The sequence below is a fragment of the Gallus gallus genome, chromosome W (genome assembly GCF_016699485.2).
Source record: "Gallus gallus isolate bGalGal1 chromosome W, bGalGal1.mat.broiler.GRCg7b, whole genome shotgun sequence".
In the NCBI taxonomy this organism is placed as follows: Eukaryota; Metazoa; Chordata; class Aves; order Galliformes; family Phasianidae; genus Gallus; species Gallus gallus.
In genome coordinates this window covers 7963135-7975346 of record NC_052571.1, presented here as the reverse complement: position 1 = coordinate 7975346, position 12212 = coordinate 7963135, and the positions used below count along the sequence as shown (strand labels likewise).

Genomic DNA, 12212 nt, shown 5'->3' with positions numbered 1-12212 from the left:
TGCTCTCCTTTCTCAAAAACTTCCCTTACTGTGTTACCCCACACAATAATGTCATCAACGTACCGTTAGTGCTCCGGAGCACCGCCCTGTTCCAGTGCAGCTTGGATCAACCCATGGCAAATGGTTGGGCTGTGTTTCCACCCCTGGAACAAACGATTCCAGGTATACTGAACACCCCTCCAGGCGAAAGCAAACTGTGGCCTACTTTCTGTAGCCAGAGAGATGGAAAAGAAGGTGTTAGCAATGTCAGTGGTGGCATACCACTTGGATGCTTTTGATTCCAATTCATACTGGAGTTCTGGCATGTTTGGTACAGCAGCACTCAGTGGGGGTGTGAAATATCCCCTTCTGAGTTAATCAATACCAAGTATACATGGAGCCTCTGGGCCAGTCACAATAGGGTGCATTTGCTAGTCTCTACCACTGAGGCTTATTTCGTCCTCCAACATAGTCAACTCTTGGGAACCCCCAGTCACAACATAAATATAAATTGATTCTGTCCCTTGGTGACTTGAGGGCATTAGAGTGCACTGTGCACCTGTGTCCACCAGTGCCTTATATTTCTGTGGTTCTGATGTGCCAGGCCATCAAATCCACACAGTCCAATACACTCTATTATCCCTTCCCCCCCCCCCGGCTGGGGGCAGGGCCCCTATATTTGTTACCTCTGTCGTTCTTATGGCTTTTGCCATGTTTTGCAGCAACTGGAGCAATCACCTTTTTGGAGAAGTTCACCTTGGTGGTTGATCTGTCTTGTAATTCTTTTACCCATGCTTGAAGTGCAGGAGTGGGTTTTTTATGCCACTTCTTCATATCTTCTGCATGGTCATGTAGGTGACGCCACAAGGCAAAACATGACGTAGTCTTACTGTTGTCACTTGCACGAGCAGGTGGATGTCTTCTTTTGATAGCTGACGTTGAATGATGCATTTATATCTTCTTGATTGCTCTTAATTTTTTCCAGTTTTTCAGCTACTTTTGTAATGGCTGAAACACAAGCTCGTAGAGGGCTTAAATGTAACTCAAAGTCTTGAAGTTTATTAATCAGATTGTTTTTAAAAGGTCTTCTTTCCCCTCTGCCATACATTGCTGCAAATGTACTGGCATACCTTTCTGGTGCAGTCTTTGTGAATATACTCCACATATGTGGTGTACACCTGACGTTCTCAGGATCATGCTCTTGGTCTGGCTCATCAGGAATGAAATTGGAGCTATGTAACATTTCCACCACAGCGTATTCTCTCAAAAAATGGATGCCTTTTTCCATATCAGTCCATTTCTTTTCCTCAGGCATCAGATGGTCTTTTGATCTTTCTTTTATGGCTAGCAGCATGCGCTTCCAGAGGGTGAAGGACCCATTCTGACATGTACTAATACCTCTGTCAATGGCTGAATGGCTGAGTCCCTAGCAATGCCACCCAGTTGGTGAGCTTCTCTGCTACCTAGCCACACACTGTTGGCCCCATTATCCCAACATCAAAGTAACCAGGTGACAATAGGCTCGTTTGGGTGGCGTGAAAAGTCTTTTCTCAGACCTCGAATTTCATTCATTTTCAGAGATCGATCAGTAATGGTAACGATGTCTTGCTTACCTCCTACTCTTTCCGGACTTCTTGTTACCCTCCTGGGTGTTGGTGACCGTGATCTTATTGAGGGTCTCAGCTCTCCCTCTGGATGCCCAGATCTTGGAGCTGCTACTCTGAACCTCTTTCCTCCCCTTCTCTTGCATTGTCTGCTTCCTCTACTTTCTCCTCCTCCTCTTTCTTCTGCTCTAGCTGAGTCGACATTTGTTTTGTCTTCCGTCCTCTTACAGGGACAACTGATATGAATTGTGGTGCATGCTGTGGTTGATCAGGTTGGTCAGTTCCAATACTCTCACTCTCTAGCTCAGCTCGGAGTCTGCCTCGTTCAATTATGAGGATATTTAGTTCAGAGTCAAGCATGACTTGATGAGACTGAATTCTGTTTAGTTCAATCTGGAGACTGAATTTTGCATGCTGGAAGGCATCTCACTCAGTTTGGAGTACGTCTCGTTCGGACTTGAGGATGTCCCTCTCGGACCGGAGGGCATCTCATTTGGACTGGAGGGTGTCTTGTTGAGATTGAAGACTGTCTAGTTTGGATTGCAGGGAGTCTTTCTCGATTTGAAGGGCATCTCTCTCAGATCGGAGAGAGTCCTGCTTGGATTGGAGGGCTTTTCTCTCGACTTGGAGTTTCTTTCTATCAGCATTGAGATACTCTCTTTCAGCACAGAGACACTCTCTCTCAATTTCAGAAACTCTCTCCCTCTCTGGGATCTTTAAAATATCCCTCCGGAACTGGAGCATTAACACTTTAAATCTCAGTGCACTACATGATGTTATGATGTGGAATACCAGTAACCAAAAATCATAAAACCATGACAATTTTTCTCCAGGTTTCATGCAACCTGGACACCACCTTATCACCTTTAGTGGATGCATCCCACAATTGCACCCCGATCCCTTCCCAAGTGTCTGGGTTGTAAACTGTCTGACTGGTGATGGAGGGATCCTTCCTGGTGGCCCATGCAAGCATTTACTGTATATCAGGGCAGGATACTGACGCCCCCATTCATTTAAGGATGAATTGAAAAGTAAGTAGGATGTTTTTCTGTACCGAGGTCATTTTTTTCCCCATAATGCGCACCCTTACCTTCGTCCAGCGAGAGGCAATCAGAGCGGTTAGGGATGATGAATCCTCCGACTGCCACATTTGTCTCAACACTCCCCTGTACAGGTTCTCCGCGTTTGTCTCAACGCCTGCTGCGTTTGTCTCAACGCACTCCAGACCAGTCAGTCTTCAAGTCAGATCAAGTCTCTGCTCAGGTCCCTGTTCAGACAGCAATTGTTGCAAGTTAACAACACGACACAGGGTTCTCATGCAAGGAAGATTTCTTTATTGCTATTTCTATATACTTTCCCAAGCAAGCCTTGTATATTCTAACACGCGTATTCAGTACATTTCCACTAACAGTCCATTGGCTAGAAAGCAAGCAAGTTCCATAACAAGTCTTCATAACTGCAGAGAGCTTATCATGCCTAGCTATAAAACATCCCTGTTTATACTTTTCATTTCTCTTTCCCAGCACCGTATTATCAGCAAGTTGCCATTTGACAAGGTCGGGGCTGACCTCTCCTCCCACACCTAACAAAGACTTCTACTATCTGAAGTTCATTCACAGGGCAACCTGCTGTGTACTGATTATCTTCACAATCAGTGACAGAATAAGTATTAAACCCATTTTCTCTTTTATTACCAGGAGGAGTCTCGTATCCTCAGGGTGAAGGTGGTCTCTGGCATTGATCTGGCAAAAAAAGACATCTTTGGAGCCAGGTGGGTGTTCTGCACGGAGTATTTTATGATTTTAAACAGAATAAACTTAGCAGACACTATAGGACATTATATCTAATCAAGGACACTATATCTAATTGTTAACAAATACAATGAGAGCTCCTATTACTTGCTTACCAGTGCAAGTTTTGCAGCGTGTGCTGGCAGGACACCTGTTAGTCACAGTGGTGGGTGACCACTCATAGTCCCTTCTGCCACTGGATAAGTTTGTAGGGCATGTAAGGCACTCTTCATATGACTGTTTGTTGTTCATCTGTTTATCCAAAAGATGGAGCAAACAGACTGTAGTTGACGGTGGTTTTTGGCCAAAATAACAGTTGTTGGAAATGACAACTGAAATGAGGAAAATAAATTAGGTTAAAAGTTATGTGCCTTCATGAGGTGCTGAATTGGCAGCTACAGACCTAGCCTTGCTAAGCCAGGTTCTCGCTGCTGATGACAGATGCTTTTCTACAGACTTAGTTTATTAGACAGCGTGTCTCCTGTTTCTACCCTATCTCTGGAATGCAAGGCAGCAGGCTAGGACAGTAAACCACAAATTAACAAAGAAGCAATGGATTGGTGGACGGAGTTGTAGCTGATAAGACAACCGGCCAGAGATAGTCAAACGTCCTCCAACTTGACCCAGGTCAAAGAGTACACAGTGAAAAAGACATACAGCCTTCATCAGAAAGACCACCAGACAACCACCGAGAGATACCATGCATGCATAAAAGAACTGAGACTTGGGGCGGGGAAAATGTCAATCATTCTGGGGACTCATTGTAATGACCCAACCTTTTCTTGGACATCTAATGCATATGTAAGCAGCTTGTTCTTTAAGTACATGCCTTTTTTGCCATCTGGTATGCAGGCTAGGAGGGGCTACCTCCCTTGCATCCAGTGTATGTGCGCAGCACTGAGTAAATATACCTGCTTTACGACTACTCTGTGGTTATAGAGTTTGATTCCACACATCAATTTGGTGAGCCAGCCAGAAGGCTCTATGCTGGGCTGCAGAGCTGGTCGGCCCAGGGGACGCTTCTGCTGTGCCTCGAGAAATTTAGAGAAGACTCCCCAGGCCGACACATCGACATCCACAGCCCCAGCTGCAGACCAGATATGTTGGGAACAGGGAACCCATAAGTTGGTAGGAGACATCCTATGTGGGGTATGAAGGAGCATATGCTCCCCCCTGAGGAACGTGAGCTCACGGGTAAGGTTGCCAGCTAGGGTGGGAAGGCTCCTTGGGAAAGGAGAACCCACTAGGACCCATAGGTTCGAGGGAATCTATGGGAACTGATTGGGAGGTCTGACTCTTGTGAGCCTGGGAGGGTGTTTGGAGCGAATGTTTGAATTGAGTTTTTTTGAACTGATTGGGAGGTCAGAATCTCATGAGCCCAGGAGGGCATTTGGAGCGAATGTATGAACTGGGTTTTTATTTTTTTTGTTCTGGCCTGTCATAGGAACTACGGTAGTCATTGTGGTAATTGCTGTAATCGCTCGGTGCTTGTACAGCAAAAATGCTTCTTGTGGGATCCTGCTCCTTGTATAAATAACTATATTAGTCATTGTCACTGTCTTTGTAATTGTTAAATGTTTGTGTTGTAAAAATGTTACTTGTGGAATTCCATTCCCTGTTTAAAATACTTGTCTTGCTAGGGGACGTTGGTTAAGACTCTTGCCCAGGGAATTCAGTGTTCCCGTGCCCTGGGGAAGTAGGTGGACTTCATTACCCAGCAAAACACAAGGTATTTTCACCCAATACCTAAGATCAGCTGGGATAAACAGCTGTTATGGAACAAAGGGTGTCAAAAGAAATTCCGAAAAAGACCGTTCTGGATTGTATTTTGGCTCACTGGAGAAATGTTGCCGATGAGCCAGGGGGAACACTGAATAAGAAACTGGGAACATAAATGAAGTAACAGGAACAGTTTTTATGACTGAGTATTCTAATAATGAGACTAAGTACTGGGTGTTTCTGGAAATTGAAGAAATGTATTTTTTGATTTGTGAGTTTTGAAGGGAATGGGACAAACTGTTTTGATGGTATGTGGAAGCATAATTAAGGGTACATGGAAGTGTAATTGAGGGTAGGAATAGTGGAATACTGTAAAAAGGCAAAAGGGTTAAAGAAAAACAGTGAGTTTATATGCGCTGGCTTGAGAGCAACCCCACAGCACCGCCCCCCTGTGAGAACTCTTGAAGCGAGAGAGAGAGCTGGGGCTGGAGACTTCTGCTGTAAACAGCATTAATTGCAAAGGGGGGGTGGAGGAGATGGGGAACTGGAAGTGAGGATAGCTTTCATCTGCAGAGATCTAAGGAAACCCGATATCCCAGTGTTAGCACTGGAAGCCTCCAGAGGGGAGGAGGTGAAACTGAAATATAATGTTAGTAGTTTCTGTAATTATGAGAGTTTGGAAAGAGAAAAAGGTTTGGGAATGACACAGGCTGAGGAAGGCAAAGATGAGCAAAGTGTAACAGGGATTTCAGGACCGAAGAGAAGAAAAATTGATTGAGGAACAGTAGAGTAAGGAAATTGGGAAGAACAACAGCAGTTGCTACTGTTGCTGTACTAGAGCAGGGCCCTAGGACCCAGAGGTCCCATCAGGAAGAGGTAGGGGGGGTCCTGGAAGGGTCCAGGGAGTGTACCTCCCCCATTGGACTGAAAGCAGTGTGCAAACTGCAGGGAAATGGGATACTGGTGAAGTCATACCAAGTTGAGGGGGAGGGAACCATCTCTGATTGCAAAAGCTGAATGATGGGAACCTGGGAAGTTTACCCTAGCAAACCCACTGGTTAAACTGCAGGTAGGGGAGCAGGATAAAGAAGTTAATTTTCTGGTGGATACGGGTGCCTCTTACTCTGTGCTACAACAAGAATTAATACCCATAGATGTTTTTTGTAACAGTAGTAGGAGGTTCTGGCAAACAAGAAAAAGCTTACTTTTTGGGATCAGTTAAATACAGGCTGGAAAAACAAGTAGGAATACATAAATTCTTGCACATGTCAGGTTCTCCAAAACCATTGCTCAGGCAAGACTTTTAGAACAAATGGATGCAGAGCTTAAATTCAGTCCCCAATAGAAGTTAAGATAAAAGCAGGAGCCAGCCCAGTCAAGGTAAAGCAGTGCCCTTTGAGGATATGCAACTGTAGAAGGATAAAAGAAATAATAGGTAACTTTTTGGAGTTTGGATTGCTAATTGAACATGAATCCAAATACTACACTCCAATCTTACGAATGAAAAATCAAATGGCAAGAGCTACAGTTTGATACAAGATATGAGGGCAAGTAATAGAATTGTTGAAGATCTACAACCAGTGCTGGCAAATCCATAGACTTTATTAACCAAGTTAAGGAATGAGTATGTGGGGTTTACCATTCTGGATTTGAAGGACGCCTTTTTTGCCTGGTTTTGCCAAAGTCTAAAATTATTTGTCTTTGAGTAGGAAAACCCCAATATGGGGAGAAAAGACTCAGTTAACCTGGACAGTGTTACTCAGGGTTGTGAGAACATCCCAATGATTTTTGAGAACCAGTCAGCTCGTGAGCCTGAGACTTGGGTGCCTCCATCTCAAGGTGAAACTTTACTGCAGTACATGGATGCCACAGTAACAAAAGAGCACTGTGTGCAATGGACTGTGAGTTTGCTGAATTTCTTGGTTTAAATGATTATCAAGTTTCTCAACAGAAAGCCCAACTGATCAAAAGAAGAAAGCAATTTGCTGAACGCCCAGAACATCAACACGGATCTACCTCTGAGCTGGCAGTGTGGGACCGATTGGAAACTGTCTATGCCAGTCAGCCAGACCTAAAGGAGGAACCATTGAATTCCTGGATTCATTGACAAAAGCAGTTTTGTGAGACAAGGAAACCGTAAGGCAAGGGATGCAGTAACTGCTACTGACAAGGTAATCAAAGCACAACCATTACCTGTGGGGACTTCTGCTCAGAAGGCTGAAATAACTGCTTTGACAAGAGCCTTAAATATATGGACAGATTCTAAATATGCATTTGTTTCGGTACACGCTCATGGTACCATCTGAAAAGAGCAAGGATTGTTCACACATATGAAAAACAGCATGATGTAAATCTACCAAAGAGCATGGCTATTATACATTGTAAAGGACATCAGAAAGGCCACAGTGTACAGAAAACTGGAAATAAGACGATGGATCAGGTAGCACAACAGGCAGTTGTAGGAGAAGAAATTGGTGAAGATGCTTCAATTCCAGACAGTAAACTTAAAATTTCTGAACCTGAGTCAGAACCTGTAAAATTTTCTAGAGAGGACAGGAATCTAATTAATGATTTAGAAGGGAAGAGAGCAAGCTGACAGATGTGTGCCCTTTAGTATTTTATGGAAATTGGTTCTAAGGGAATATAAAAAAAAAAAACATATTGGGGAACAGACACTACAAAGTAATTTGTACGATCTTAGTACCAGGATCAGGGTATAAGTGGGGCCTGTTGGGAAAGAGAACCTTCCAGGGCAACAATGGCAGATTGATTTTTTGGAAATGCCATGAAAAGGGTGGTTTTGGTTTGGGTTCCTGCCACAGTCTCCTCAGGTCAAGGACCTCGTTTTATTGCAAAGATTCACTGCTAGAGCCCAATTGGGAAGCATCATTTTTGGTGCTGCTGACTTCCGTATATGCCATATACCTCAATATACCAATCATTGCATTAGGACTGAATCATAATGGGGCTATACTCTACCCAATAGAACATAGGGTGTGGGCCCAAAGGGATGGAAACAGATGGCAAACTGTTGATGTTAGCTCGTGTGCTATATGGGAACAAGGATTTCTCTATGAAAGTAATACCCTCAATGCTCAAGACATTTGTCTTGATACTGAGCAAAATATTTGCCATTTTGAAGTTCACCCTAATGAAGCCCTTAAAACAGTACTTGTCTATATTGGAAAAGGAAGTTTGCATGAGAACTTCTTGTGATTGTATACTCATTGGTAGTACCATTGTAGACAGGAGTAATCATTCAAATATCTGTATTTGTAACTTTACTAGCATTATGGGATGTGATTTTCATTATTCAGCTCCAGCTACGTCACATCAGTTGTTGCAATCTAATTATATGTTAATCCAAGATTTGTTACCTGCCCCAATTGGAATGAATCTAGATTTAGCAAAGAAACTTGTACAACATGACGAGATAATGGAAAAAGAACCTTAATTATACAAACAAGATACATCGTACTCTGGAAAGAGTAAAAAGAGTAAAAAGGATGGGGAATACCATTGGTGGGGGAGCTCGAAAATCAGTACTAGTAATTTTTTTTTTTTTTTTGGAGGTTAACTGAGGTTTTTAATATTCTTGCTGTCTTGAGCCCAACTGTGAGGAAACTTCACTGTGAACACTTCAATCTATTGACAAGCATTTTTAATCAGCTTGAAATCAGTGGTATCCAAAGTAACTCTTATTGAAATTACTCTAATTTCTGAATGTTTACATGAGCCTCCCTATGGATTCTCCTGTATTTCTTGAACGATGCTTACAAATTGTTCATTAGCTTGCATATCAAGCTTGGAACTACATGAAAGCAGCAATTAAAAGTTGAATCAACTTGATTTTTTTTGTGTGAAATTTGCCACAAACTTTCTTTTTTTAATTTATTCCCCTACATGTGCTGTTTTGAAGAACAGCTTTATATGCTGACGACCAGCAAGTAAAACAGCAGTTCATGTGTAGGTGTCTTCAGAAAGGCGGCGCCTACTGCACATACCCAAGGCACCACTGTGAGCAGCGTGGCTGGATTGTGCTGCAAGAGCACTGCTGCTTGCTCATGGTGTTGCCACATCCCTCATGGGGTTTTGCTTTCTGCAACAACGATGTTAGCCACCTGTGTTAGGCCTCTGCGCTCACTGACCAATTACCTAATCAGGGCCAAATGACTGCAGACGCACACCAATATGATGAGCAGCAAAATGGCGTTTATTCACTACTAAACACAGCTTATATTACATTTTTACCTACAAAACCTTGCTGTCATGTCCCACTCTGATTGGTTCATACCAGACAACACCGTGCCCTATTTGGCCGTTTCCACATTCTTTTCTCATCCTTCTTCTTCTCCTGTTTTCTCTGCATCAAGGTCAGCATGATAGCACTGTCTCTCTATGCTTAGGGAGAGGCCTGTCCCGTACATCCCGTGCCCCCGCAAGACGCTTACTACAACAACTATTACATTTAGTAAACTAAGTTTTTTCCATTAGCTCGTTGCCAGTTGTAGAGCAAATGAAGGTAATGACAAAGCCTTTATTTAAGAAATAGGCACACGAGGGAAAGATATCAAAAAGTATCGATTCACCCCTCCCGGTAGCAGCGCGCAGGCAGAGCCGAGCTGAGGAATGTGTCCCTCCCCCATTCGTACCGCCGCGCCGCCGCACTCACACACTCACAGAGCCCACCCATTGGTTCAGGCTGTGACCCTAGAATTCCACTACACTCCACCCCTTCACAGCATGAACCAATGACTGAGCAGGTAGGGGGTGAGCCCCTGCAACCTGGTGGCCCAAGACACAATGCACATCGCGACGCATACACAACACCCGCCGCATAAGGTTTTATGTTTTCTGTTTGCTATTCCACGTCATAACATCATGTAATGTACTGGGAGTTAAAGAGTTAATGCTGCTGTTCCATGGACTGTTGATATTACCAATGTCTAGGTCTCTGAAGAGAAGAATGAAATACAACTTCCAGTAGAGTTCATTTTTCCATTTCAGATTTCCATTTACACGGAATGATAAAACTGACCAGGAGTCATGAGACTGTTCTTTTTCTTTGCTCCCTGTCTGTCTTGCCTACAGCATTAGAGTTTCACAAACTCTCTCTCTGTCTCATTTTATTTGATTTATTAGCTTCAATTCCAATTGTATGGCATTATCTCACATTTCACTATTGTTGCCTTTCGCAGGCAACCGTGATGTTCGTTGCTTAGGGGAGCCTGCGGCTTGGCCAAATACCGAGGTGACACCAATATGATGAGCGGTAAAATGGCCTCTATTCACTACTAAACACAGCTTATATTACATTTTTACCTACAAAACCGTGCTGTCATGTCCCACTCTGATTGGTTCATACCAGACAACACCGTGCCCTATTTGGCCATCTCCACATTCTTTTCTCATTCTTCTTCTTCTCCTGTTTTCTCTGCATCAAGGTCAGCACGATAGCACTGTCTCTCTATGCTTAGGGAGAGGCCTGTCCCGTACATCCCGTGCCCCCGCAAGACGCTTACTACAACATCTCCCCCTCCCTAAGCTAAATACTACTTACACACACGCCTAACCCGTACATCGCGAAGCAGCGCAAAACGCCTAATCCTAAATATATTTCAGCACACTATTCCTACTACTTTCTACAATTCTTAAGCAAACATCAGAGCAACAGGGAATCCTTTCCCGTGCTCGGCCAAGCCTTGCCCCGTTACAGCATGAACGCAACAACCTAAACCCTTCTAGAACTTTTCACGTAGTTTATGATAGTCAAAAGTCTTGTCCATAATTCGCTGAAGGCAGTTCTACAAGCATCCTACAAAGCATGGAAGACAGATTAGAATACACACAAAGATTGCAAACCCTATTGCGAAAACCTTAAGTGGTTGCTTTAACCATGAACCCGTTCCCCCAAACAGTCTGCTCAGTCGGTTCCCAAAGGGATCACGCTCTTCTTTAATCTTCTGCAGATGTTATTGTGTCCATTGTAGTTGTTTGCAACATGCTGTAATCGCCAGGGACACCATAAACATCGGCAACATTGGAAGTGTCAGCGTTGCAGGTGTAGTGCTCCTCTTGATGAATGGTTCTTGATCCCATCGTCTGTCCCTCAGTTGTTCTGGAGTTGGCTTCGGTTTGCCAACGAAGAATTTCTGTAGAAAACTCGCACCTAGACTCAGTTTTTGCAGATATGTCACTTATATCTGGTATTACTTTTCGTGATGGTACCCACAGAATTTTTCCCAGATTCATGATGTTTAACTGCCACATACCCGACGACGGATACCCTTTAGCAAGCCCTTCCTGTGATCAGGAGGCCCTGACTGGCCTCCCCCACAGGGGCACTGTGCTCTAACATGGCCATACTGGCCGTATCGGAAACACAGCCCTTGCTGCTGCAGCGATCTTTGCTGTTGCGGGCCAACAGCTATGACAATAGTTGTGGCTAGCCCTTCATTAGTTAAATGAGCCACCTTGAGCTTATCTAAGACATACTGAATAACTTTTCCCGGGGTATTAAGCGTACTCGGGCTGGCTCGCAGCAATGCCTTAACATTGTCATGCGATTTCTGTTGCAGGCAGTCAATGATCACTGGCCCTTGGGTCGGTTCCAGGAGATCAGACCCCTCTGCAGCAGCTAAAAGCCTATCTGCAAAGCTTTGAAAGGATTCATTCGGGCCCTGGGTAATATCTGTGCACGGAGCAGGTGGTTTGGCCTTAGGCACAAGTTTATTAAACGCTTCCACCATTGCATCTGTGGCTGCTATTAGCTCCCCTGGCCTTAGTCTCGCTAGCTGGCCCTGGGGCGAAGCCACTCCCACGGCCTTCCCTGAAAGCTGCTGGATGCCGATCTCATGCAGGGAGCGGCGCGGGCGGACCCCTGTCACCCCGGCACGGCCCCCCAACTCGGCCATCCAGTCCGTCTCCCATAACGTATATTGAACCAGCCTGAGCACCATACGCATTAAGTTTGTGATGTCACGGGGGAGGAGAGGCCCCAGTGCAGCCAAAGTTTGTAGTGCATTTAATGTCAGAGGCCATTTCAGGCCTCTTTTATCCATAAATTCCACCAGGCGCGTAACACCCCCGGGGTCAGGCGGCACCCATTCGGGACCACGAT

General features: G+C 44.4%; 1 protein-coding gene across 10 annotated transcripts in view; it reads left to right on the top strand.

The window, feature by feature from the left end:
• The window catches only part of NEDD4L (NEDD4 like E3 ubiquitin protein ligase), a 399166-nt gene that overhangs the window by 130709 nt on the left and 256245 nt on the right, over positions 1-12212 (top strand). For all 10 annotated transcript variants that reach the window (XM_046905153.1, XM_046905152.1, XM_025144553.3 and 7 more), the window contains one exon: positions 3281-3354. In XM_046905153.1, the coding sequence (XP_046761109.1) occupies positions 3281-3354 (74 nt within the window). The remainder of the gene's footprint in view (positions 1-3280; positions 3355-12212) is intronic.